Consider the following 27,883-nt stretch of genomic DNA (forward strand, 5'->3'; position numbering starts at 1 on the left):
ATTCCAGGCTCCCCTACTTCTCTTCCTTTCTCAACTCCTGGCTGCACAGAATCATCCCTGGATCCCCTCAGGATAGGAATATAGAAATTTTTATCTTCCAAGTTGGCATCTGTCAGATCTTCAACTGATTGCTGGTCTTCTAGGTCCACAGCTCTGCCTGTTTCTCCAGCTCCTCTAGCAGTTCCACTATCTCCTGTTTCACTAGCTAACTCTGAGCGTTCTTCAAGCTTTATGGTTCAGTGGAGGTCTACTCTTAAGGATTCTTGAGAAGGAGTCTCTAGAACTCGCTTCAGGCACCTGTCAGATGTCAAGCAGGGCTCTGCACACCTGGCCTGTGTCCGGGCTGGGCCGGCCTGGTGGAGTTGTGGGGGCGGGGAGGCCCACTCTCCTTCGGGTGACCCCGCCTTGTACACGGCTGTGGTTGGGCTGCCTGAGAAGAGCTGAGGGCACCTGTCAAAACTAAGTACTTCCAGGCTCTGTCCCTGGAGTTCCAGGTCCCCTACCTCAGGAGCTGGGCCACAAATACATATGTTTTCTTAAATGTTGCAGGTAGTTCTGACGTGCATGCACATGGAATAGTACGTGGCTTGCTTGCAAGTGGCTGGGTACAAAGGGAATGCTTTTTTAAAAAAACTATTTTTAATATTTATTTATTTTTGAGAGACAGAGAGAGACAGAGTGTGAGCAGGGCAGGGGCAGAGAGAGAGGGAGACACATAAGCAGAAGCAGGCTCCAGGCTCTGAGCCATCAGCACAGAGCCTGACATGGAGCTCAAACACACGAACTGTGAGATCATGACCTGAGCCCAAGTCAGACGCTTAACCAGCTGAGGCACCCAGGTGCCCTGAAAGGGAATACCTTTAAGCACACCTCTTCTCCCCTACCTCTTTATTTATTCATGAAAGTTTTCTTTGGAGTAGTGGTTAAAAGCAGGGGCTTTGGAATGAGACCAGCTGGGATTTCACTTCTAGCTCACTGCTCCCTGAGTGGGCTGGGGCGGGTTACCTACGCTCTCCAGGCGTCACCTACCTGTCTTCAACATGGGAGTGGGGCTCAGCATCTCTCCCACAACAGTGTAATCCATGAGGGAGCCAGAGCTGTCACTGGTGGCTTTGTGACACACACTAGGAATAACTATGAATTAACCAGATGTCAGAACTCCTGCTATCGTCTGGCTTAGGTTGTTGAGGTGGGTTCAGGAAGCCCTCCAGGCCCTGGGGCGTTAGGTGGCCTATACCCTGTCTCAGGGATGGTTTGAACCAGCTCTAGACCTCAGGTTTGTGCACGGTGGGGGGCCGACTTTGCTGGGTCTCGAGCTTGCCTCAGTTGTCCAGTCCTGTGGCTGATTTTAAGGCGCTCACAATGAGGGGCGACTGAATTTGCGTTACTGTGTGCGACATGGTGGCAGTGCGCGTGCCGTAAGCTAAGTCCCTGTTGCCATTTTGTCTAGAATCTGCCTTTGTAGAAGGAGCAGGGTGGGGCTTGTGGGAACTCCTCTAAGCTGTTCTGGAAAGTTTTAGGTTATGGAAGCTCCTTCCAAACCCACAAGGAGCCAGGCCTCTCTTCTTCAGGCCCAGGAGGCATACTGCCCACCATGAGTTCTGGTTCAGGATTGCTGGCTGCGCAGCTAGGCAGAGATGACTTAGCTGCACTGTGGCTTAAAACACCACACATCTACTATCTTACAGATCTGGAGGCCAGAAGTCCTGAGATCAAGGCATTGGCAGGGCTGTGTTCCTTCTGAAGATTCTCAGGGAGAATCTGTTTTCTTGCCTTTTCCAGCATCCTGAAGCCACCCACATTCCTTGGCTTCTGGCCCCACAGCTGGGCTTCATAGGCATCAAAGTTGGGCCTTCTGCATCTCTGTCGCTCTCTTGCCTCTTCTTAGAGGGAGCCTCATGGTTATGAAGGCCTGTCCACTCCAGTCCAGGATGGCATCTGCATCCTGAGATCTTCAGTCACATCTGCAGAGTCCCTTTACAGTGTATGGTGATACATTCACAGGCTCTGGGGACTGGGACATGGACATCCTCAGGGGCCCATTATTCAGCCTACTGCATCTACCCAGCTGCTCGGTGACTCACGAGATAACGTATGTTAAGGTGCTTGGCACGCAGCTCACACAGTCAGCACTTAGCATGCTCCTGCTGTCACTGTGATGATATTTTCCTGGCTAAAGAGTGAGCTTCATTTTATCTTTCTTCACCGAGCTTATTTCTGACCTTGTTTTATCAACTCTGTGTAGTTATTATGATTATGAGTGACCATGCTTTGTTGAGCTTTACTGCATATCGGCCACTGTATCATTTCCATGTTAGAAAGCAGCACTTAAACTTCAGAGGGATTGAGTGAGTCTTACAAGGTGTCACATCCAATGCAAACCAAGGTCTGTTTCACGGCAGCCCCCTGATCTTTGGGACCTCATCCTTGGTCTTCCTGTGCTGCTTTGTTGGACCTTAGCCGTTGGAGTGCAGGGCACCCCTCTGCACATGCTGCAGAGGTGGGAGGGACTTTCCTACCCGCCCGGTCCGCTTCCTCCTGTGAGTGTGTGGGCTCAGCACAGTCATCTCTGGACCCTAGTCCTTCTAGCCATGTTTGAACCTGGTCAGGTGGCTCTGTGGCAGACAGGCGCCAGGTGGCTGCTGCTTGTTGGCTCCGTGCTATTTAGGTGACCTTGGCCCTCACCCTCAGCCCCTGGCTCTCCCAGAGCCAGTGTGGGCCCCACAAGCCAGCTCTGGGCACAGCTGGGGAGCTGGCCCTTATTTTCTTGTCTTAGTTGGTCGCTGGAGTGTGTGGCCTACGCTGGCATTTGGGCGCCCTGCCGGAATAGGCTGTGCTGGGTCCCACGTGCCTACCTCCTTCCCTGGGTCCTCCATCCACCAGAGAGGACTTTCTTCCAAGGGCTTGGCCCAACTCCCTTCAAAATAGCTCCCCCTCTTCGGCCTGCCATTCTCCAAGAGCCTCTATATGTTACAGAATGACTTCTCTGGTTAACCTTCTTTTCATAGGCAAGCGGTTAAGATCCTGGACCCCATCATCTGACGTCCCTGGTTTGAATCGTGACTCCACCAGTTAGCAGCTTTTGGTGATCCTTGGGCAAAGTGCTGGACTTCCCTCAGCCACACTTCCCTGTTCTGTTAAGTGGGAATAGTACCAACTTCCCAGTACTTTCCACAGTACCTCGGAGCCCTCGGGCACGCACTAGTAGCTGATTATTATTATTATTTGAGTCAGCTCCTCTCAGCGAAGTGAAAAGAAATGCGGTTAAAGTGATTCACTGGAAGATGCGAGTGGCAGGAGGAGTAAGCCTCTTGGAGAAATACTTCTCTTCCAGCGAATTCTCACATCCTTGATTGGTGGTGAGAATGACGCATGCCCTCCCTTCTTTCTTTCCCTTGCTGGGAGAAGGAGGGAAGGGGACAGGAGATGCCGGGACAGGCAGGTTTCCTGGGCCCTGTCCCTTCTGGAGCCCTTTACAGTGATGAGATGCCAGGGGAAGGGACGAGCTGTTTAGGACCCCTTTGCCACCCCACCAGGCTCTGCGAGTGCTTTCTGTATTGATGAGCCATCACGTCGGATGGAATCATGGGTCCCAGAAGCCCGAGGGGCTGATGTGCCTTCTGCAGTTCCTGGAAGGGGTGCTTTGGTTCTGGGAGGAAAGGAAGCCCACCCAGCTTGGAGGGAGGTGCCCCTACAGAGCCCTTCACACATCCAGTCAGATAGGGCGCTGACCTTCACCCGCTTGGTGTCTGTCTCCTGCGGGGGCCACCGTGTGTGCCCTGCGGGCGTCCAGCTGCAGCCTGGGGGCAATGTCACTTCTACAGATCCAGGGTCCCTTTTCTTCCCCAGAACCTTTTGTGGGGCAGTTTTTTACTGGTGGTGTTTGAAAAGTTTTCTGGTGTGACTGCAGTCTGCCAATCCCCACGTTGTTTCTCTGATGCTGCTGTAGGTCAGGGAGGGAAATACAGTGCAGAGACTCCAGGGGGACTTAGAGCCCCCCATGTAAATTTCCAGGGGCCACTTGGTGGCTCAGTCAGTTAAGTGTACGGCTCTTGATACAGGCTCAGGTCACCATCTCACGGTTTGTGGGTTCAGGCCCCACGTCGGGCTCTGCGCTGACAGCCCGGAGCCTGCGTGGGATTCTCTCTCTCCCTCTCTCTGCCTCTGCCCTGTGAGCTCTCTGTGTCTCTCTCAAAATTAAATGAAAACAAAAAAGTGTTCCCCAGTGTAGGAAGCCTGCCTGGTCCCCACAGGCTGACCCCTCTGCCACCCCCAACCCTTCCAGCCCCGGTCCTGGCCTGGCTGCCTTGTCGTCGGTCATGGTTTATTATTGCAAGTAATGATTTGACCACGCAGCAGTTGGCTTTTTCCCTCAGCGTTTCTCTCTCTCTCTCTCTCTCTCTTTCTTTCTTTTATCTAATTTTAATTTTTAAAAAAATTTTTGAGAGAGAGTGTGCAAGTGAGCAAGGGGCAGAGAGAGAGGGAGCAAGAGTGTGGAGCCTGAAGCAGGGCTTGAGCTCACCCGATGCAGGGCTCGAACTCACGTACTGTGAGATCATGACCTGAGTCAAAGTCAGATGCCTAACTGACTGCACCACCCAGCCGCCCCCGCATTTCACTTCCATAAGGAATGAGCAGAGGGGTGAAGGACGTCTTCCTTGTTTGTTGTGATCTGTGTGTCCGTCCCTACGCCAGACACTTAACCATCTCCTTTATTTCTGTTAACATTTATGGAACGGAGACCCAGGCTGGGTTAGGTGACAGTAATGAACGAATGTTTACTGAACTGTCACTGTGCTGAGAGGCGCTTTGCCAAGAAGTTTTCATGCAGCATCTCCTAGTTGTTGCTCCTTGGAGGTGCCTGTTACATTTTCCTGCTGCAGGCGATGATACAGGTTTCAAGGGATGGTGAACTAGTTTTGCACACGGTGGCACATTTGAAGTCGGAGATGACACACTTGAGCCCAAGCGGGTCTTTCTGTAACACTCGTGGTCAGTTTGACATCAGCTCCATGAGGGTGAATCGCTTTCCTCCTGTTTTTGTTCTCTGCTGTTTCCCCAGTGCCCAGAATGCCGACACATAGTCGGTGTTCAATAAATGCTCATTTAATGAATGATTGAATGGTCTTAGTCGGTGTTCAATAAATGCTCGTTTAATGAATGACTGAATGGTCTTAGTTGGTGTTCAATAAATGCTCGTTTAATGAATGACTGAATGGTCTTAGTTGGTGTTCAGTAAAGACTCATTTAACGAATGACTGAATGGTCTCAGGCAGCCAGAGGTCATGTGTCTTTGCCTCCCACGTCTTTGTTTTTCCACAGCATCACTGTCCCAGGTATAGGTGAGTAGGAAATAAATTTGCATGTATCTATATAAAAGTAGAAGTATGTATGTAAATAAAGGAATATGTGCATATATATTTATAAATTTGTGTATATGTAATCTTTTCCTGTCTTTTGACTTATTTTGTTAGGATACATTGTAAGAAATGTGATTATGGGAGCAAACACAGTACAGAAACGTTTCAAACGGTCTTAAGAATACATTAAAAAGTTTTTTATAGTTAAGTCAACGTGTCTTGTTATTAGATAAACAAAATGGCCTATTTTTGCTGCTACTTTGCCAGCACCGTTTAAAAAGATACTCTTTTTACTGATGTTCTGTAGGAGCACATCGCTACCCACTATTTTAATCTGTTTTTATTTCGTTATTCCTCTTGGGTCCTTTATGGATTCAGCTGGGTGCCGCTGACGCGTAAACATGGATGTTTTTCAGATCCCAAGCCAGTGGTGTTCCTGCAGCACGGCCTGCTGGCAGATTCCAGTAACTGGGTCACAAACCTGCCCAACAGCAGCCTGGGCTTCATCCTGGCCGACGCCGGTTTTGACGTGTGGATGGGGAACAGCAGGGGAAACACCTGGTCCCGGAGACACAGGACTTTCTCAGTTTCTCAGGAGGAGTTCTGGGCCTTCAGGTAGCTGTGAATCGATTATGACACGGGTCTACTTCCTTAGTACCCTTAACGCAGACGCCGAGGAGGCAGGTAGATAATCTCAGGATTATCGGGGAGGGGAGACCAATGCCTGGTGAAGGGTTTTAAACCTTATAAGGAATTTGGTGAATCACAGTAGGCAAATCCTAAGTAGACGATTACATTTAAGAATTAGATTCAACTACAGACTTTTAGTTAATCTGGCAATCCGGGTCCTATGGGAGGTGATGGGCAAGTGGTGTCCTAGAATCTTCCTTCCCCCGTAAACATGCACACCAAACGTCTGCTTTTCTGTTTCCAGAAACTGTCCTTTCTCTGTCAATCCTGGCTCTCCCCGTTGATCACTGTATGACATTGGGCATGCTGCATAAGCCTTCTGCGTCTCAGTTTTCTTGTTGTAAAATGGGGTAGTAACTCCCTATCTCCTGAGGCCACTGGGGGGATCAAAGGCGAGGATACAGGGAGAGGGGCCGGCACGCTGCAGGCGGTGGTGACAGTCCGCTCACCGATCTCCTGATGACAAACAGCACCCACACGTGCATGTGTCCAGGGCTATGTTGGTACCCGGCGTTTGTTAGAGAAAGTCAGAGCTCTGGACGCCTTCAGGCTTGCCCATCTGTAAAACCAGAGCTTACCTAAGGGCATGAAATGCAAGAATGGCAGACTTTACCAAAGGCATGTGCAAGAATATACTTGTTGGCCCGCTATTCATAACAGTGACAAGTCGGAAGCGACCAAGTGCCCATCAGCCGTGAGTGGACAGATGAGGTGCCACGTACTTATACAATGAACGCCCTGTGGCTGTGTGACAGCACGGTGCAGCCAGAATTGTACATACTGTCTGGTCCCACTTACAGAAAAGTTCAAAAATGGGTATAACACAACTTAGTCCATAAAAAGCGAGGACAGTGGTGACCTTTGGCAGGCACAATTAGAAAGGGGTTCGCGCAATCCTGTTGATGTTTTCTGTGCTCGGTTCAGTGCTTTTCCAGACGGGCTCAGCTTATGGTCATTCATCCCCCGCACCCTTACTGTTAGCAGGTGGCTATATTTGTGCAGCGTCGTAACGAAAGCCTCCTTTTTTGGATTACAGTTACGATGAGATGGCAAATTATGACCTACCAGCTTCCATTAACTTCATTCTGAATAAGACTGGCCAAGAACAAGTGTATTACGTGGGTCATTCTCAAGGCACCACAATAGGTATGTATATAATGAAGACTAGAAGTGTCCTTATTACAGAGTTTGCGCTTGTTCTTAAAAGCAAAATATTAAAAAATCGAGTTAGTTCAAATAGAGATATTTGTTTGTTTTTTGCTTTAATGCCAAGTAGAAGTAATGAATAGGTGAAGGGCAGGGAATTTGGGGTAATATTTCATGTTCTCTGAAAATTCAGACTTTCATGTAAATGGATAGACATGGTGTATGGTTCTCTTGACACAGAAAGAATTAAAGTAAGCCACATCCTAGTACATATTTTTCTGGTTACAGCAGTATGGGAATGTGAGAAGATAGAAAACAAGAGGTGCTGTAAGTGCAGACACTTCTGGAGCGCCTGGGTGGCTCAGTTGGTTAAGTGTCTGACCTCAGCTCAGGTCATGATCTCACAGTTTGTGAGATTGGGCTCTGTGCTGATGGCTCGGAGCCTTGAGCCTGCTTCAGATTCTGTGTCTTCCTCTCTCTCTGCTCCTCCTCTACTCACACTCTGTTTCTCTCTCTTTCTCAAAACTAAATAAATATTTTAAAAAAAATAAAATAAGTGCAGAGACTTCAAAACAGAAAACAAGAAAATACATTGACTTTTTTTTTTTTTAAAGTTTGTTTATTTTTGAGAGAGAGAGAGAGATAGAGAGAGAATCCCAAGCAGGCTCTGCACGGATGGTGCAGAGCCTGATGCAGGGCTCAAACTCATGACTGTGAGATGATAACTTGAGCTGAAATCAGAATCACACGCTTACCTGACTGAGCCACCCAGGCACTGAAAATACACAGACTCTTACAAGTTAAGTGGAATAAAACTAACCACCTAGATGCCATGTTATACTTTCTTTCTGAATAGTTTCTAAAAGCCCTATGGATTTTTTATTTATGCTGATTATAAAAGGAACGTATTGTACATGAAAAGAGGAAATTTGGCAGAGTTTAAAGAAAATAAAAATTGCCTGTAATGGTAGTGAACGAGAGTCCCTCTGATCAGGAACTGGGGACCTGACCCAAAATTTATGCAATTCCTCCTTTTTGTGTGTGCCAAGATTAGTAGCTGTGTGTCTAAGTCACACAGTCTCCTTGGAATACATTCCTAAGGAGGAGAATCACTCCTCAGTGATTCTTAAGTGTCTGGCTGTTAAATGTCTGCACCCTCCCTACTGCCAAACACTCTTAGCCAGTTTGAGAGGCGACAGACAGAAAGGAACACGCAACACGGATGCATGTGCCTCTCTCACGAGTCGAGGGAAGTGTTTGCCTTCATTTATGGTCCTTCTCCCATGACTTGCCTGCTTGTGTCCTTTGCCCCAGTGCCTTCTAAAGGGACATTTGGGGGCCAAGTTTAAAGCAGGAAGTTACCTAAGAGGCAGCTAGAACATTCTGCACATACAGATTCCTCTGGATGCCTTGGCCACTGATCAGAATGCCCCTGTAAACTGCTTCCAGGGGTGGGTGCAGGGGCACTGGGGTTGGGTGCTGGGGTAGGGCTGGTTGGGGAGAGCCCTTCCTTTGCTCGGCTTCCCGGATGAGAGGAACGGAGGCATCTTCTGGATTTTTCCAGTGCGTGTGTAGGTTGAAAATTGAATCAAGCACTTAACAAGTGTGTGACTGACTGGTTTAATCAGACTCTGCCGGGAGAAGCTTGGAGAAGCTCAGAGGCTGGCATGTGGCCGCCTCCTGGTGGTGATATTGCCTGCATGGCTCTCAGGTCACCACTAGAGGGCGTGATGCACTACCGCCTTTGGTTTTTCAGAGAAAGTCCCAGAAGATGGAAATGCCTGTTAATCTTCTTTTTTGTTTCAACAGGTTTTATAGCATTTTCAGAAATTCCCGAACTGGCCAGAAAGATTAAAATCTTTTTTGCCCTGGCGCCTGTGGCTTCAGTCAAGTTCGCTCCTAGCCCTCTAACTAAATTAGGAGAATTTCCAGATTCTCTCCTGAAGGTACTTAGATTCTCCCCAACGCCCCTCGAGCCCCACCAACAACATTTACAGACCTGAAAGATTGGCCTTTAGAGGGAGAATCTGTGTGTTCCTCCTCTGTGTTTTGCTATCAGTGAAATAGTGGCTCTTCTTCTCCCCAGTGTTTCCTTCCCCCTTCACCCCTCTCTCCAGATCCTGTGGAGTCAGGGAAGGTGTATCACCAATTCTGCCCGAGAACACCAACTTCTTATGGTCGACGTGCCAGCACAGCTCTCCCGCACCACACAGAGAGCACGGGCCATCCGGAGTTGCCCTGTACCCCACTTGGTAGCCTGTGCTTGGCAGGAGGCGGGAGGCGGGACGTGGGAAGTGTGTAGTTCCCACATGCCTGACCATGGCTACCCTGAGGTTCACTGAAAGACACTGTTCCTATTACATTTCATAAAACGGCTCCTAACCACAAGCCAGTAACCCCCCTGAGGCTTAATCCTAGAGCTGTGTGACTCCCGCGGCCCCAGCTCTGCTCACAGAGGAAGCAGTTTTCATGAGGAGTCGAGAGCCAGCTGAGGCCAGATGGCCCATTATGCGCACTCTTATGTGTTTTATGCGTGATAGGCTTATATGCACACACGAAATCCCACACAGGGACATGTACTTAAAAGGAGGTGTAACATCAACCATTTCAGAGGTGGTCACAGGAAGTACAGACTGCATTTACTCTGATCTCAGAAGGATTCTCTGTACCAGTGAGCAGACATGCAGACAAGATGTGGCCCCCTCTCACCAGCTTTCTCTCTAATGCCTTGGGTCATAAAAGCCTCCATTTTCACTATAAACAGCTCAGAGATTCCAAAGAAAGTACCCTTCAATTACCACGGCCTTTCTTACTCCTTCCTCAGAATTAGAACAGTGCTCCATGTGAGGTCTTCCTGTACACCTTGTGTGTGAATTTAAATACGTACAAAGGTCCTGAGAGAGATTTAGTGTTTTATTTTAATGTAGATGGTCGCCAACTATGTATATTGTTCCCCAGATTACATGTTTAACTGTTGGAGAGCTATCATGTTAATACAGACAATCGCATCTCGTTTTAAACTGCTGTGTAGTAAGTATTCTGTCATCAGGAGCTCCTGCTTGGTAGATGTTTAGGTTGTTGCTAATTTGCCATTGCTGCCTCTCTGTGTCCTTAAAAAAACCCTTTTTTTTAATGTTTATTTATTTTTGAGAGAGAGAGAGAGAGACAGAGCTTGAATGGGGTAGGGGCAGAGAGAGAGGGAGACACAGAATCTGAAACAGGCTCCAGGCTCTGAGCTGTCAGCACAGAGCCTGACGCAGGGCTCGAACCCACATACCGCAAGATTGTGACCTAAGTCAAACGCTTAACTGACTGAGCCACCCAGGCCCCCTTCCCTGTGTCCTTTCTTATAAAGAACTGAAATGGCCATCATAGGGATGTTTTGATTTCATTTAACCCTTAGAGATTGTGATCTGGTAGCTTTGTAAGGATACCAACTCCCACTCCCCACCCTGGAGATGCTGTTCTGTTCAGTCTGAAGTGGGGCCCAGGATATGCATTTTCACAGAGCACCCTGGGGGATTCTAAAGTAACTAAACAGGATGATAGTGGGGGGCCACTGTCCCAGACAGTGGTGTTTCCTAATATCTTGGGAAAGTGACAAAGTGAAAAAATAAATATTCATAAAGCCTTTGAATTAGCTGCCCTGGGAAATCAGTGTTGCTTCCACAAAAGTTTAGTGCCCTCTCAGCATACAGAGATATAAATTATAAAGTCATCAAGATTGATATGGGGCTTTGACAGAATTCCTGGTGAGCAGGTGGTTCTGAAGTACGAGGTCAACTTCACATTCTTTGTTGGCCAAAGGGAAAATATATGCATTTGTCACATGTGACCATTACGTAACCTCAAAGCCAGGAGTCTGACTGATGCCTCTTCCTGCCCTGTGACCTTCTCTGTATGTGATACTTCTCTATTCTCCCCAGCTAATCTTTTTTTTTTTCCTTAGTGTTTTATTTATTTCTAGGAGATAGAGAGACAGCGTGAGCAGGGGAGGGTCAGAGAGAGAGGGAGTCACAGACTGAAACAGGCTCCAGACCCTGAGCTGGCAGTCAGCACAGAGCCTGACGCGGGGCTCGAACCCACGAACCGCGAGATCATGACCTAAGCGAAAGTCGGACGCTTAACCGACTAAGCCACCCAGGCGCCCCTCTCCCCAGCTAATCTTAATGTCCTTCACCTGGGGAAGAGGAGCATATAAGGAGATTCGATATCTGTCCTTGGATATTGGTTAGCTGTCTTGTAGTGGGCAGATGTGACAGAGGTCACAGGCTGTGTGTATGTGGACCGAGTATGGCCCATACAGTGTTACGACCCTTGCAAATTAGTTGCACCCTTTAAACAGCATACTTAATGTTGGAATCTTGATCATGGATTTTTTGGAGGGGGTGGGGAAGGACGCTGTATACCACACGCAGGTGTACCGTGAGGCTGAGCGTGAGCTTTCCAGTCAGTTCATCACGGTCTTGACGCTCCCTAAACATCCCTCTGGGCAGGGTGGTGTTTAACATTTGCCACCTTAGGGGGCGCCCAGGGGGCTCGGTCGGTTGAGTGTTGGACTCTTGGTTTTGGCTCAGGTCATGATCTCACAGTTGGTGAATTCAAGCCCCGAGTCAGGCTGTGCGCTGACAGTGTGGAGCCTGCTGGGGATCCTCTCTCTTTCTCCCTCCCTCTTTCTCTGCCCCTCCCTTCCTCCCTTCCTCCCTTACTCTCTCTCTCTCTCAAAATAAACAACCATTTAAAAAAACCCAAAAACATTTGCCACTTTACACATTTGCATTTTCACGCCTGCCCATCCTGTCCGTTCTCCCGTGAGGAGGAGTCTGCCCCTGCCTCGCCCCCGGCCTCCGGGACCTTGCCTGCCATTCCTTCGCTTAGAGGAGCATCACTCCTGTTGCTGCCTTCACCCCCACGTGGGTGCGTTCTCCCTGTGTGTCTGTCTCCGCCCACGCTTCCCTCTTCTTTAAGCACCCCGGTCCTGCATTAGCGCCCACGCTGACCACCGCATCCTCGCTTCACTGTGTGAAGACCCTGTCCCCAAATCAGGTCACCTGCTGAGATACTGGGAGTGAAGACCCACCCCAGGGGTCTTGGTAGGCGTTTGAATTTTTCCCGCCTGCTTGTCCCTCCCGAGGGGAGAGAGACATCAGCAGAAGTGTAGTTTGGAGGCAGACAATTTAGGTTCTATAAGATAAGGGAGATCGTTTTTCTATTTCCCATTGCACGGGTGTGTGAAGATCTTTGAGGGTGTCGTGACAGCCCCAAAAACACTTGAGCACAGCTTCAGTGGCCACTGGTCAGGGCTGTGTAGATCAGGACTCGGCAAACTTTTCTCTAAAGGTCCACATGGTAAATATTGTTGTCTTTCTGGATCATATGGTCTCTGTAGCAAGTACTGAACTCTGCCATTGCAGTGTGAAAAGAGCCTGAGACAAAGCTTAGAAAAGTGAGCATGCCCGTGTTCCAATAAAACTTCATTTATAAGCATAGGTAGTGCCAGTGGACAAGGAATGGCGACTTACTGTTTAATGGGTGGAGTTTCAGCCTGAGATGCTGGAACAGCTCTGCATATGGATAATGGTGCTGGGTGCACAGTAATGTGAGTGTAACTGATGCCACTGAACTGAAGGCTTAAAAATGGTTAACATGGTAAATTTTGTGTTAGGCATGATCTAGCACAATAAAAAAGTATTAAAAGAAAAAGACAAGAGGCAGGACTTGGCTCACTGGCCAGTAGAATTGGACTGAATGTAGGTGCCCTACACAGATGCATTGTTGACCGGTCCTGGCTTAGACTCTTGGAAGTGCTACCAATCCGCCAGTCACCGGAGCTCTGTGGGGATGGCCCTGGGGTCAGTGATCCGTTAATTGCCCCTTCTCGCTGTAAAAGGTCTGCTGTGAAGTTGTTTGACTTTCTGCCCCTTTTCTTCACTGGAGACTTTAAAAATTTTTTTAATTTAAATTCAATTTAGTTAACAGGGGCGCCTGGGTGGCTTAGTCGGTTGAGCGTCCGACTTTCGCTTAGGTCATGATCTCGCGGTTCGTGGGTTCGGGCCCCGCGTCGGGCTCTGTGCTGACTGCCAGCTCGGAGCCTGGAGCTTGTTTCAGTCTGTGACTCCCTCTCTCTCTGACCCTCCCCTGCTGACGCTGTCTCTTTCTCTCTCTCTCCTAGAAATAAATAAAAACATTAAAAAAATTTTTTTTAATTTGGGTTCGGGCCCCGCGTCGGGCTCTGTGCTGACTGCCAGCTCGGAGCCTGGAGCTTGTTTCAGTCTGTGACTCCCTCTCTCTCTGACCCTCCCCTGCTGACGCTGTCTCTTTCTCTCTCTCTCCTAGAAATAAATAAAAACATTAAAAAAATTTTTTTTTAATTCAACTTAGTTAACAATACAGGTTTCAAGAGTAGAACCCAGTGATTCATCACTTACATAGGACACCCAGTGCTCATCCCAACAAGTGCCCTCCTTAATGCCCGTCTCCCATCTAGCCTGTCCCCCGCCCCCCACCTCCCCTCCAGCAACCCTCAGTTCATTCTCTGTGTTTAAGAGTCTCTTATGGTTTGCCTCCTTCTCTGTTTTTATCTTACTTTTCCTTCCTTTCCCCTATGTTTACCTATTGTGTTCCTTAAATTCCACATATGAGTGAAATCATAAGATATTTTTCCTTCTCTACCTGACAGTTTTACTTAGCATAATACATTCTAGTTCCATCAAGGTTGTTGCAAATGGCAAGATTTCATTCTTTTTGATTGCCAAGATTTCATTCTTTTTGTATATATATACCACACCTTTATCTATTCATCACTTAATGGACATCTGGGCTCTTTCCATACTTTGGCTGTTGTTGATAATGCTGCTATAAACATTGGGGTGCGTGTGCCCCTTCGAATCAGCACTCCTGTATCCTTTGGATAAATTCCTAGTAGTGCTATTGCTGGGTCATAGGGTAGTTCTATTTTTAAGTTTTTTGAGGAACCTCCATGCAGTTACCCAGAGTGGCTGCCCCAGTTTGCACTCCCACCAGCAGTGCAAGAAGGTTCCCTTTCCTCTGCATCCTCGCCAACATCTATTGTTACCTGGGTTGTTAATGTTAGCCATTCTGACAGGTGTGAGGTGGTATCTCATTGTGATTTTGATCTGTTTCCCTGATAATGAGTGATGTTGAGCATCTTTTCATGCGTCTGTCAGCCATCTGGATGTCTTCTTTGGAAAAGCGTCTCTTCCTGTCTTCTGCCCATTTCTTCACTGGGTTTTTTGGCTTTCGGGTATTGAGTTTGCTAAGTTCTTTATAGATTTTGGATAGTAACCCTTTATCCAACATGTCTTTTGCAAATATCTTCTCCCATTGCATCAGGTGCCCTTCACTGGAGACTTTAAGTATACATCTGTAACCTCTGCTCTTACCTTGGTGAACATACTGTATACGTACCCTAGTGTGAACGTCCACTCTTCCCATTTTTTTGAGGTCATATGTGGAGATACCGGGCATGTGTCTCTGCTTCTGAGGTGGGTCATGGAGGCTCGTATTCCAGAATAAATGCTGAAATATTCTTGGTTTTCTTCTTCTTCTTCTTTTTTTTAACAGCACTTATTTGGGGTCAAACAATTTCTTCCCCAGAATTCGTTTTTGAAATGGCTGAGCACACATATTTGCAGTCATGTCATTCTGAAGGAACTCTGTGGAAATGCCTTTTTTATTCTATGTGGATTTAATGAGGGAAACTTAAATATGGTACGTATGTTCATAATATAACTTGCTTTAGCTTTTAGCGAGTTTATCTGTGAATATGCTTATGTGTGCTGGAGGATGTGAGAGAAGCAGGAATGACCTCATCTGAGTACTAATGGGTCTGACATCGAAGAGGTTCAAGAATCAACGTGGGTGTGTCCCCCAAATTTTCTCTGCGGCTTTCCTCAGGCTAGCGACTTCCTACAGTGAGCCTGTGGGGACCTACTGAGTGAGGACATCTGTCATAATTTAAGTCCCAATATTTATATGTATTCTAATGATCTATTTCTTTTAAAAAACTACTGCACATGTATTTACATTTGGAGTAGCCATTTCCGTGTGTATGTGTGTGTGTGTGTGTATGCGTGTGTACATTTATTTACTTATTTTTATTTCATAAAATGTAAACCCTCAGCCAGCAATATGTTGGTGTTTCTAAATATATTTGTAGTTTGTAATGTCGCATCATGAAAATGGGTTTTAAAATTCTCAAATGAAGGCTCTAGGGCATCTTTAAAAGTGGTATTGATATTTTTCATTTCTGATAATAAAAACAAGGTCTGATTATTATATGAAATTTTGGAAATTCGGAAAAGCTTGAAGCAGAAAATAAAAATGGCCAGTAATCTCAACCCATGTGGCCCTATGGCTACCATGTTGCTGTTTCCTCCATAGGAGTGCGTATGTGGCTGTACATAGTTTTCTAGAACATATCTGTAGTCAGAGAATTTTTTTTTTCTCTTAATCTCCTATATTGAGATTGTGGCTTTGAAGTGCAAAGTAGGTTTATTATCAATGCCTCCTTAACGCTGTATCCATTATTTACATCAATGTGTCTCTTTTGCAGTCTAGAGTGCCGGTGTATGTGTCACACTCTCCTGCCGGGACTTCTGTGCAAAATATTTTACACTGGAGCCAGGTAGGCATTCTGGAGGGGTGCTGGGGTTTGTATGAAATCAGCCTTTGAGGGACCTGTGCCTTCCCTGAAGGACTTGTCTGTGAGCCCTTTCCTTCCGGTCCCACACCAAGCCGGTCGCTTACAAATCTGACCTGCTTTCCTTCCCCTGAGTCCCGGGTTCCTGTGACTGTGTCATTGTACCCTGTGTGTGCTCACCAAACAGCTGTTGGGCTTGACTTTTTTTCTCTCCCCTCCGGCCCCACCCTGTCAGTTTCTCACTGTGTCCTAGATTTATTTTATTTCTGTGATGCTTCATCAAGCCAAGTTTTCCAGCAGCTTTGAGATGGAAGCTAATGTCAGGATTAACCCATGAACACAATGGGATTGAAAACACCAGTGGATAAACCAGAGCTAAAAGTCAGGGGCATAAATGGGAGCCACTCACTTTTAAAATGCAGCTTTCATTGACTTAACATGTACCACACAAGTGATGCATGCTCAGTCTAGAAAATTTGGGAATTATGACTGTAGGAAAAGGATAACAAAGATTCTCTTAGGAGAAAAAAACCGAACTGTGCAGTCGTCCACGGAGATAGAAAATGTGTGCCCAGGGGCGCCTGGGTGGTTCAGTCGTTTGGGCGTCCGACTTTCGCTCAGGTCATGATCTCGCGGTTCATGGGTTCGAGCCCCGCGTCGGGCTCTGTGCTGACAGCTCATAGCCTGGAGCCTGTTTCAGATTCTGTGTTTCCCTCTCTCTCTGACCCTCCCCTGTTCACACTGTCTCTCTCTCTCTCTCCTAGAAATAAATAAAACATTAAAAAAAGAAAAGATAATGTGTACCCAGAGATAGGAAATGTCTCTGCCTCCTACTCTGTACCTCTTACTGCAAATCATTCCAGAAGGAAGTGGTTAAGGATGCAGATAGAAATAAAAGTTGTAGAAATAGATTAATTAAATTAGTTAATTATGTGAGTTCATTTATTTTCTTTCTACTTACTCTTCTATACTCCCCCCGCCACCCACCCACCTAACAATATAACAGGGGCTTATTTCTACCTCAGGACATTTCTGTAGAAATTTCCTTCCTAACTTCTTTTTAAACATGAAACAACTCACCATTTAAGCTGCAGACCAGGATGCCACCGGTGTCTTGGACAGCAGTTGCCAAGCACTGGGCAGTCACTGCCTGCACCAGAATCACATGAGCGGCCTTTAAAATTACACCTTTTAATAAAATATTATTTTAAAAAAGTGAGAGGAGTTGGGTTCATAGTAGAGCTGTGGGAGGGCTAAAATCTGGCTTCTAGAATCTTTTTCTTTTAAATGTTTTATTTATTTATTTTTGAGAGAGAGACAGAGCACAAGCAGGGAGGGACAGAAAGAGAGGGAGAGATTCAGAATCCAAAGCAGGCTCAGGCTCGGAGCTGTTAGCTCAGAGCCCGACGCAGGGCTTGAACCCACGGAACGTGAAATCATGACCTGAGCCACAGTTGGACACCCAACAGACTGAGCCTCCAGGCACCCCTACAATCCAGCTTCTAAAAGTGAAGATTTCTGTGTCTCATCCCTAGACCCATCTGCTTTAGAGAAGCTGTAGTTTTACCACCTTCAAACCGCTGTATTGAGGTGTAAGTGGGACCCTGATATCTGGAGTGTGCAGTTCAGTCTGTTCCGACACAGGCGCATGCCTGTGATACCATCACTGCGGTCAGGAGAGCGAGTGTATCTGTCAGCCTCGAGGTTTCCTCATGCCCCCTTTTAACACCCTCCAGGCCACCCTTCCCCACCCGCCGCCCTCCCCCCCCCATCCGCAAGCAATGACTGGTCTCCTTTTGGTCACTGTAAGTTAGTTTGCATTTTCTAGACCTCAGTAGGAGTTTGAGGGTACCCTTAAAGGTACTTCCACAATCGGAAGTGGACTTTTGTTTAAATAATTAGCATTCAGATCATAGCAGTTCTACAACCCGGTTCTTTGTTGGGCTTTTAAATTAGGTTACACGTCGGATTCTCTTTATAAACCCGGCAAGTTTCAGAGACCTACCCTTCCCCACCCAGAGGAGACTCCTATTTCCAATTCCACTCCCTTGCCATCCAGCGGGTGCCCACAGCCTAGCCGAGGAAGGCCGGTCCCAATACATGTTCACGGTGTTGCTCAGAACTACCCAGGGCATGCTAAAAAATACAGAGTCTGGGGCCCACCCAAGCCTTGCTGAGAATCGGAATTCCTGGCATGTCCCTGCATTCAAATAAGGACCTCACGTGATTTGATGTTTTCTCTTGTACGAAACCTACTGCTTAAAAAAAAACAACAGAAAGTATACCTTAGGTAGGCTCTTTAGAACATCGTGGGAGTTCTATTGTTAGTTTCCTGAGGAACCTCCACACTGTTTTCCAGAGGGGCTGTACCAGTTTACATTCCCACCAACAGTATAGGAGGGTGCCCGTTTCTCCACATCCTCGCCAGCATCTAGAGTTCTCTGCTTTGCTCATTTTAGCCACTCTGACTGGCGTGAGGTGGTATCTCAGTGTGGTTTTGATTTGTATTTCCCTGATGAGGAGGGATGCTGAGCATCGTTTCATGTGTCTGTTGGCCATCTGGATGTCCTCTTTGGAGAAGTGTCTGTTCATATCTTCTGCTCAACCGACTGAGCCACCCAGGCCCCTCTGATGCCATTTTGTTTGAAATTACAGTTTGGAAATAAAGAGTAAACCTGGGGATGGTGTAAAATGGACTTCTGAGGATGCAGTTAACTCCAGCAGCCTGGGAGCTTTCTCAAACTTCCATGTCACATAACTTTTTCCCCCCAAATTATCTTCTTTTTTAGGTGATTAAATCCCAGAAGTTTCAAGCCTTTGACTGGGGAAGCAGGGCCAAGAACTATTTCCATTACAATCAGGTAAAGGCTTCAGAAGTGTTTGGAATTAAAGGGTCGGGGCTTCCGGTCCTTTTCCCCCAGCTCTGTCACCGTCACACATCCATCACAGTGACCAGGAACACACACTTCAGAGTCAGACTAGCCTCTGTCTGTCACTTGGTAGCTGGAGGGCTTTGGCCAAATTACATTGCACAAGATAGACAAAGCAATCGACCAGTGTTTTGAGTGCTGCGTGCACTACAGCCTGAGGCACTTCGCCCGTGTTTATCTTGTTCCCTTGTTTCCTCCAATATCCGTGTGAGGGGCGTGCTGGCCTACAGAGTCCCCGGGGCGTATGTTACATACACAAGAGGTAGGACCCCAAAGCCAGTGCCCAAGCACCTGCTTTCCAGCGCTTTTCACATCTACTACCCTGGAGGCCAGCGCCTTCCTTGAGGGGACTTGACACTCGTTGGGGTGCCGGGCGCGGGGTGACAGCGGGACAGCCTCAGGCACATAGTTAAGATCCTGTCACTACGGGTCAGGTTTCTCCGTTTTCTGGTCATAGTAACTTGCAGAGCGAACGGAGAGCAATTTTCACTCTGTGATCCTTCACCGTCCCACAGGATTTAATGACGATTACGTTGACTGGGTCTTTCGTAAATGGAAACAACAGCAATGCTTCCTGTTGCTTTTGTTCTTAGACCTCGCCTCCCCTTTACAACGTGAGAAACATGCCCGTGCCCACCACCGTGTGGAGCGGCGGCCGGGACTCGCTGGCGGACGTCAATGACGTCTCCATGCTGCTGCCCCAGATCACCAACGTGCTGTACAGCAAGTTCTTCCCCGAGTGGGAGCACTTGGACTTCCTCTGGGGCTTGGACGCCCCCTGGCGGCTCTATGACGACATGGTGAATCTGATGCGGAAGTACCCGTGAGTGCGCGCCGGCCCAAGTCACCGTCACCGTCACCGGTGAGCGGTCAGGTTCAAACGCGTTTGCTCAGTTTCTCTAGAATAGTCGTCTGTCTTTCCCAGGCTTTTTGTATTTTTGTATGCGATCAGATTATGCCATTGAAGGTGTTCAGGGCCAATCATGGTGTATTTTTTTGCCTTTTAAAATTTTTTTTGCTTTTTTTTGTCCAATCATAGCGTATTTGAGGCTCGTGTCTCTAACCTACCGCAGCCTCTTGAAGACTTTTCAAAATCTCACTGACTCATGAAAGATCCTAATCATTCTGTATAGCCTTACAATTTGAAATATACACATACTGCCTTTTGTACCTCCACACAGGACACACTGTGTGTGTCGGCGTTTTGAAGCTGTGTGTTTTGTTGGCAGATAAGCTGGTACTGATTTGAAAGAGCTCAGTGTGTGAACTATCCGGTTCTCATCTCTTTGCCTTAAAGGGCTCTTCAGCCCAGTGGCCTTGTGGTCATTAGGGAGCCGAGTGCCACGTTCTCCTCTCCTCATGTATCAGGTGCAGAGTCAAACCCACTGACGCCCTGAGTGTGACTCACTGACGCTGGGTGTGAAGATTCTATGGTGAATGTTATCAAGCCTAACCACGTTTAAATTGCTCAGACCAAGCAGCAGCGTTTGCTGGGGTCTTCAGAAAATAAATGACACTGATTAAAAAAAGAAAAACCCCTGTATTTTAAATAGCTTGAAGACTCATACCTGCGACCGTCTGTCTTCGTATGAGTAATTGTGTGGCAGGTGATAAATCCACTCGTTTGAGAAGAAGAGCGCTGTGGAGAGGCAGTGCCACTCTTTTCTGTGAAATTACTGTATTCTCTCGGCTGCTGCCGCACCAGTGCTGATAACCAGGACGCAGAAGCCCAGGGGCTGCCTGGGAGGGGCGTCCTAACTCATGTGAGCGTGAATGTTCTGAGATCAGAGCTCAGGGAGTCTCTTTGTTTTCTGGTTTTCTGTGTGTCCATAGTTTCAATTCTCCTGATTTGCGCACCGGGTTCCTAATTTGCGCACAGCGCTGCCCCCTTGCAAAACTGACAGATGGACAGAGTGACAATTGGCGTGTTTTTCTGACACAGCTATTTCAGCCACAGTAATAAAGGATACTTGGTGTTCACTGATAGATGCAGGCAGCATCCTACTTAAAAAGTCTTGAACGTTTCAATAAAACTGAATAGCCTCATTGGCTGAGGGATTGTGTATGTGTATGTAGGTTTTTTCCTTTACTTAATGGCTGTTCTGTACTTCCCTTTCTCCTTTGGAGGGAAATACAGGTTACGCTTTTCTTTCTCATCTTCTCCCCTCCTCTTTACTCCTTGTAAGCTTCACTGATCCTGCCCGTGAACTTTGATCCCTCACCAGGGTGAGGGTGAGGAGGGAGTGGTCTCAAACCTACGGGAGGTCGAGGTCGGGGCATAGTTTGAAAACGCAGGCTCTCAACCTGATCCCACAGGGCCCATTGAGTGAATCTGGATGGGGACCAAGCAGGGACCTGGGGGCCGGCTGTCACAGGTTCAAGGACTGTCTGTCCAACGCCCTCCTCCAGCAAATGAAGCAGTTGAAGCCGGCAGAGATGAGTCATGCTATAGGGTCCCTAAAACAGACTTATGCAGAGGGGTCTAAGGCGAGCTCTCCCACTACTCTGTGAGTTTGGGGGCAGAAGAGCTATCTTACTTATTTCTGTGTACCCAGAATCTGACACAAACCCTGGAATATGGTGAGTCATTAAATCCATGTGGATGGACCATATGTGTGAAAAATGATACTTTGCCAGTCAGCCAAATGAATTTAGATGCACAAGCAACATCTGGGAGTGTCTACGGACTGGAGTGGAATCTGTTTTTTCATGGCACCCACAGAAAAGAGTCAGATTTGGGGCACCTGGGTGGCTTGGTCGAACGTCTGACCTCGGCTCAGGCCGTGAACTCATGGTTTGTGTGTTCAGGGACCCATGCCTGCTTGGGACTCTCTCCCTCTCTCTGCCCCTCCCCCACGATCTCTCTCTCTCTCTCAAAATAAGTGAACTTTAAAAAAGAAACGAAAAGAGGTTGTATTGGGTGCAAAGAATATACATACCCAAAGGATGTCACTCTGCTGGCTGGCTTTATGTCTCCCCCGCCCCCAAACCCCTTCTCTGTCGTTTCACCAAGGCACACTGGTTTGGCCAACCAGGTGCAAGATCCTTGGGTGGGGCTGGAAAGAAAGGGACAGAGAGTAGGTGTTTCTGTTTGTTGTTTTCTAGCGGGAGAGAGCTTCCCCTGAGCAAGAATGGCTTCGGTGCTACAGGGGACTTGGTGCCACCCTGGGGGCTCCAGTAAGGTCCCTTGAGAATGAGTCAGTACGGCTTCACACACCAGGCACTACAGATGAGCGGGGGTNTTCTCTTCCCCTCCTTTTCAGACTTTTCTCTGGGGACCTTTTGTGGGTGCGTGGGCCAGTCTAGAGGTGGAGATGTTGCATACCTGTTGCTGACACAGTCCTGTTACCTTGCACATTTGCCTTTGGTACTGGCCTCTTGTTCCTGACACTGCTGCATAGGCCCCTTGTCTGTATAACCCCGGCTCCATTAATGTTTCGCCACTGTTTTATTCTACTGGTGCATAGAACAGTCTTATTTTATCTTCGGCCGAGTGCAATGCAAGGCATGAGCTTGTGTCTTAAGATGTCTGTAACAAGTTGGTAGGGGTTCTGACTCTCCTTTTCAACCCGGTTTGATATATACATTCTTTTGAGAAGAACACAAGGATGTCCACAGATCTCTAGGGCAAGAAGACTAATTAATATTCTGCCAGTTGGGAACTCTATAATGCTGTGGTCACCCCGGGAAAGCCACCCCCAAATGAAGTTACAATGGAGAGCAAAGTCATTTTTCTCATTCGCCAGAAGAGGGCACTCTTGGCTTTGCTTCCAAACCTTTTCTTTCCGTGAGGCGGCTGTTTCTCCTGTCTCTTCCCCTGGGAAAGGGAGAGAATTTTGTTGATTCACGAGCCAGTTGGTAACTTGAGGACTGGTGAGATCAACCATATCTTGGGTCATTTCTATCCAGGATTATGACCAGTTCTTGCCTAATTCATAATATCTGAAAAATGTTCTCAAAGACTAGCTGTGCCCCAATGTGACATGAAGATAAAAATTTGCCCAGTGGGTAAAAGAGTGGTCAGAACTTCAGACGTGGAAGAGGAGGTGAGGAAGGCTTTAACCTAGACTTCATATGAATGAAGGACCACAATTTGGACTATTGACATTGTCTCCAAATAATGAAGGTTATTTTGTGTTTGTATTACAGGTGTTAATGTGTAAATGTAAACATTTTTAAAAATATACTGTTTGTAGCCTTTGTCATTTATTTTTTTTAATACAGGGAGATATATTCAAAATGTGACCTCCCTGAAAGGCAGTATTAGGTGGCAATAATTATTCTGATTTTTATTTTTATTTATTTAGTTTATTTATTTATTTGGAGAGTGACAAAGAGAGCATGAGTGGGGCAGGGGCAGAGAGAGAGGGAGAGAGAGAATCCCAAGCAGGCTCCAATCTGTCTGCACAGAGCCTGATGCAGGGCTAAAACTCATGAAACCATAAGATCATGGCCTGAGCTGAAACCAAGAGTGGGATGCTTAACCGATTGAGCCACCCGGGTGCCCCAATAATTATTCTGATTTTTAGAAAGCATGTCAGTAATTCATTCCAGGGTATTTATTGAGTATCACATCATGCTAGGTACAGATTTCAAATTCAATTCCTAATTAAGCAAGTAAAACTCTTTCTGCCAACTTGTTTTAGTAGCACTGAAAAGTACTTTGCATTTCACATTGTGCCTTCAATTTTTAAAAACCTTCTCCCAGGGCTTGATTCTTAGGGCAACCTCTTTGGCAAGTGAGGTAAGTATTTTCTCTGCTTTACAGGCAACGGTATGCCTTCTCATGGAGATGGTTTTATATGCTTTACGTATTTTAAAGGGCTTGGTGAGCATTCCAACAATCTCAGTAGAAGCACACACTTATGTGGACGGATAAAAACAAAACACAAAGTGTTTAAAAATAAATGTGTGGCAGCATTGGTATGAAATAGGGTGTCAGGGGGTCTCTTGGGGGAACCTAACACCTCCCACATTTTTCAGCAGCATCTTCTACTGTTTTGGGGTGGGTAAGTAATGTTCTCTGAGGCTTCCATAAACTTCCCTAGAAATATAACTTCACTGCCTCATTCCAACACCAAAGTCCTGTAGGACGACTGTGAAACTGACCCAGGTTTCTGCTCTCACTTTGGCTGGGATTTTTCTCTTCAACCCTAACTAGTCCTGACTTTTCTGAGAAGAAGCCTTTGTTTTTTGAAAATATTTTTTAACGCTTATTCATTTTTGAGAGAGAGAGAGACAGAGTGTGAGAGAGAGAGGCAGAGAGAGAGACACACACAGAATCCGAAGCAGGCTCCGAGACCTGCTTCAGCTCAGAGACCGACACGGGGCTCAAAACCCCAAACTATGAGATCATGACCTGAGCCAAAGTCGGATGCTTAAACGACTGAGCCACCCAGGCACCCCAAGCCTTCATTTTTACAGTGAGTAGATTACATTTTAATTTTTGACATTACCCTACAGTCCCTGAGTCTTACAGGTTATGGCTGTTGTAACACACTTCTTATCTCTGATATCCGGCAATATTTGGTTTGGATAGCTAGATCAAAGAACATCTTACCTAATTTTGGAAAGACAAAAAAATCCTAAAGGTCATATAGAAAAAGAGATGATGTCATTGGTAATGAATTTTGCCAACTGTGTGTTCTGTTTGTGGGGAGTGGGGGCAGTATCCGGAGTCTTCTGGTGAGCAGTACTGAATAACTTCGAGATTGTGCTTAAATATGCACAGACTTGATTGTTGCAGTCTGTCTGGTAAAAGTGATTCGATCTCCGGGGTAGCTGGAGAAGAAAGGAATCCTGTCCTCTAACTCAGTCAAAAAGATGGTGCCAAGATAAAAACGATACACAGGAACTCAAAATCAGCTGGAGAAACACAAGAAATTGTACAGCCAAAGTCTTTCTACCACCAGAAATCAGTAAAAGCTATCCCAGCACATAAGTAACCTTAAACCACACCAACCAGTGCTCTAGGGAAAAAATGTGTCTACTTTTAAGTCTCGGTTTAGAGCTTTAAGAATGAGCATTGAATCCACAAATACCGCCTTGAGCACTCAGTATATATAGTATAATGCTTGGCCCTGTGGGAAAAATCCTAAACGATGGAATTGGTGCCCTAGAAAGATCTATCAAGCTGTTCAGTATGTTTTTTGTAAATGAAGTGTTCAAAGGCACACATGCCAGCGTAAGGAATGATGCCGCCTTAGTCCAAACTAAACAGTGTTTGATTCTATGTGGGTCCGTTAGGCAAGGCTGATTTTGGTCGCCCATAATGTGGTGCTAACTTTTTTTCAGCACCCTCCGTATGACATCGAGTGAACAGTGATGAGATTTTAACAGACCAGACTCCTTTTCCCAAGATGGTCGGATTTGTATATGGGATGCAAACTTCTGTCCTGGGCAGCTGATGCGCCGGAAAGGCAGAGAAGCCAGCGGCTAGTTTTCAAAGTGCTGTGAGCAAGAGGGGGAGAGGAGAGCCTGGGCCAGGCAGGGGGAGACTGGGGCCTCGCACAGGGCTTTACACAACCAGCCCTTGGAGACTATTCTAACAGGCTTAGTGACAGAGGATAGAAGAACCCAAGAAGCCTAAGAATGGGTAGGTTGGGGCTGGCGGCTCAAAGGAGGCAGTCCGGATGGCAACCTGATAGCTAAGTCCAAATTAAAGTAGCCAAGTCCAATCTGTCCATGCCACCACTTCAAAAAAGCCCACGAGAGCATCCAAAGCATCCAAGCATGATGGCCAAAATCACAAACAGAGGACAGCGTGTGCTGAATGGTAGTTTGAAGGTTGACTTAATTTCTTCCAAGGGCAAATCTGAGCGATACTTTACCTCTGAGCACAATTCGTTCATAAGTCTGACAGAGTCAGCTCTGATGGTAGCTTTGGAGCACTGAGGGGCCCCAGAGGGAAGGAGACCAAGCCCTTCCTCTTTTCTCTGAGTTGCTGCTTGAGCCATACAGAGTTCAAGGGCAGGCCATGTCTACCAGGAATGGGAACGAAGGAGGTTCCTAGGTCACCCTGAAGGTGAATTAGAAATAGCTTTGGAGGAGTGGAAGCTTGAAGAGAAGCCTAGAACCCACAGGTTGTTTATGTGCACGAAACTCACCAGCAGGGGCCAAGGGCTTGCACTGTACCCGTCCCTGCTACCCTCTGGCCCTCCAACCAGTTAGAGAATCCACCTTCTTTCCTTGTGTGCACTGGCGGTCAAGAAGCTCAGAGCTGTTTCTGAACCTTTGTCTCGTCAACACACAAGCAGAATATCACAATATTCTTGTAGCATACAGAAGTTTTGAAGAAAAAAAGGCTGTGCGGTGCCTCGGTGGCTAAGTCGGTTGAGTGGCCGACTCTTGATTTCAGCTCAGGTCACTATCTCATGGTTCCTGAGTTCGAGCCCCATGTCAGGCTCTGTGCTCACTGTGCGAAGCCTGCTTTGGATTTCTCTCTCCCTCTTTCTGGCCCTTCCCCACTGGCGCGCTCTCTCAAAAATAAATAAGTGTTAAACAAAAATAATAAAGAAAGGGTGCATGCCCTCCTACACTGTTGGTGGGAATGTAAACTGGTACAGCCCCTCTGGAAAACAGTGTGGAGGTTCCTCAGGAAACTAACAATAGAACTCCCGTATGACCCAGCAATAGCACTGCTAGGAATTTACCCAAGGGATACAGAAATGCTGATGCATAGGAGCACATGTACCCCAATGTTCATAGCAGCACTCTCCACAATAGCTAAAACATGGAAAGAGCCTAAGTGTCCATCAACAGATGAATGGATCAAGAAGATGTGGTTTATCTATACCATGGAATACTACATGGCAATGAGAAACAATGAAATCTGGCCATGTGTAGCAACATGGATGGACCTTGAGGGTGTTATGCTGAGCGAAATAAGTCAGGCAGAGAAGGACAAATATCATATGTTTGCACGTATAGGAGGATTAGGAGGAACTTGACGGAGGAACAAGGGGGAGAAGAAGGGCGGAAATGGTGGGGGAAAGGGAGAGAAGCAAACCATGAGAGACTTTTGAATGCTGACAAAAACTGAGGACTGATGGATGTGGGGGGAGGGGAGGATGGGCATGGAGGAGGACACTTGTGGGGATGAGCACTGAGTGTTATGTGGAAACTAATTTGACAATAAACTATTAAAAAAAAAAAAAGAAAGAAAGGGTGCATGCGGTATGGCTGGATGCCGCAGAGAACGGGCGCCGAGGGAATATGTACATTCCGTCCGCGAAAGTGCAGGGACACACACCACTTCGGAGGTTGTGAATTATGAGTTAGCGCATTAGAGGGTGTGTGCATGACATCCGGTACATGATTAGGTGTTAACATATATATTATGAATTGGCTTCTTGTGCATCACACGTACACATCCTATATATTGCTGCACCTCTGGGTCCATATATTGGTCTGTGTTTCTGTTGTGCCGATTCTCTCCTCATTTATGTCTTTCCATCTCTTATTTCCCTTTATGTGATTTTATTTGAACTTAATTGTAAACTTCCTCAGTTCCTCTTTAGGTAAAGCATGGAGTACAGATTTAAAATATCACGCGTCTTACTTTGTATGTTGGCCATGTGCCGCGCACTCCGTTCTTGCTTCTGTCAGGCCTCGATGGTAACAGTGATGCTGCTTCCTGGCTGGGTGGGGAGCCCAGGCCTTCCAAGGACTGGGTGAAATCACTTCAAGTGAAACACTTAGCTAATGCCTGGCAGACATTATATTATTGTTGTTTCCCATTTTAATGCTTGAAATAACCTCATGAGATGGCTACTATTATTTTCCTTTGGGGGAGGTGAGGTGGGGTGGGGGTGGGAATGGGNAAGAAAAAATGTAAAGCCTGGGGAGGGAGGCGCTGTCCCCAACCTCACAGACACTAGAAGAGGCAAAGCTGGCATTAGTTAGGACTGGTCCCGCCTTTAGAGTGTTGGTCCCAAACTTCTGTCCTCTAGGGGTCTCTTGTGTCGCGTGCCGGCCACCCCGGGCAAGGCGGCGGTGGTCTCCTAAAGCAGCTGCCGGGTCCCGGGTGGCCCCAGAGCTCTCCCGGTGCCGATACTCTCCGGCTCCGACCCCGGCCTGCCCACCCGGTGGCCCGC

The 27,883-nt window shown here is 47.1% G+C and overlaps 1 protein-coding gene across 3 annotated transcripts in view; it reads left to right on the forward strand.

The window, feature by feature from the left end:
* LIPA (lipase A, lysosomal acid type) overlaps positions 1-27,883 on the forward strand; it is a 239,164-nt gene that overhangs the window by 101,318 nt on the left and 109,963 nt on the right. For 2 of the 3 annotated variants that reach the window (XM_077751874.1, XM_077751873.1), the window contains exons 4-10: positions 5,777-5,975; positions 7,087-7,196; positions 9,006-9,142; positions 14,781-14,927; positions 15,772-15,843; positions 18,648-18,719; positions 19,382-20,851. In XM_077751874.1, the coding sequence (XP_077608000.1) occupies positions 5,777-5,975; positions 7,087-7,196; positions 9,006-9,142; positions 14,781-14,927; positions 15,772-15,843; positions 18,648-18,719; positions 19,382-19,615 (971 nt within the window). In that variant the 3' untranslated portion in view covers positions 19,616-20,851. Of the gene's footprint in view, positions 1-5,776; positions 5,976-7,086; positions 7,197-9,005; positions 9,143-14,780; positions 14,928-15,771; positions 15,844-18,647; positions 18,720-19,381; positions 20,852-27,883 lie in introns of those variants that run through there. The other variant, XM_077751875.1, reaches the window with a different exon arrangement.

The sequence above is a fragment of the Crocuta crocuta genome, unplaced genomic scaffold (assembly GCF_008692635.1).
Source record: "Crocuta crocuta isolate KB4526 unplaced genomic scaffold, BGI_CrCroc_1.0 scaffold694, whole genome shotgun sequence".
NCBI classification, from domain to species: domain Eukaryota; kingdom Metazoa; phylum Chordata; class Mammalia; order Carnivora; family Hyaenidae; genus Crocuta; species Crocuta crocuta.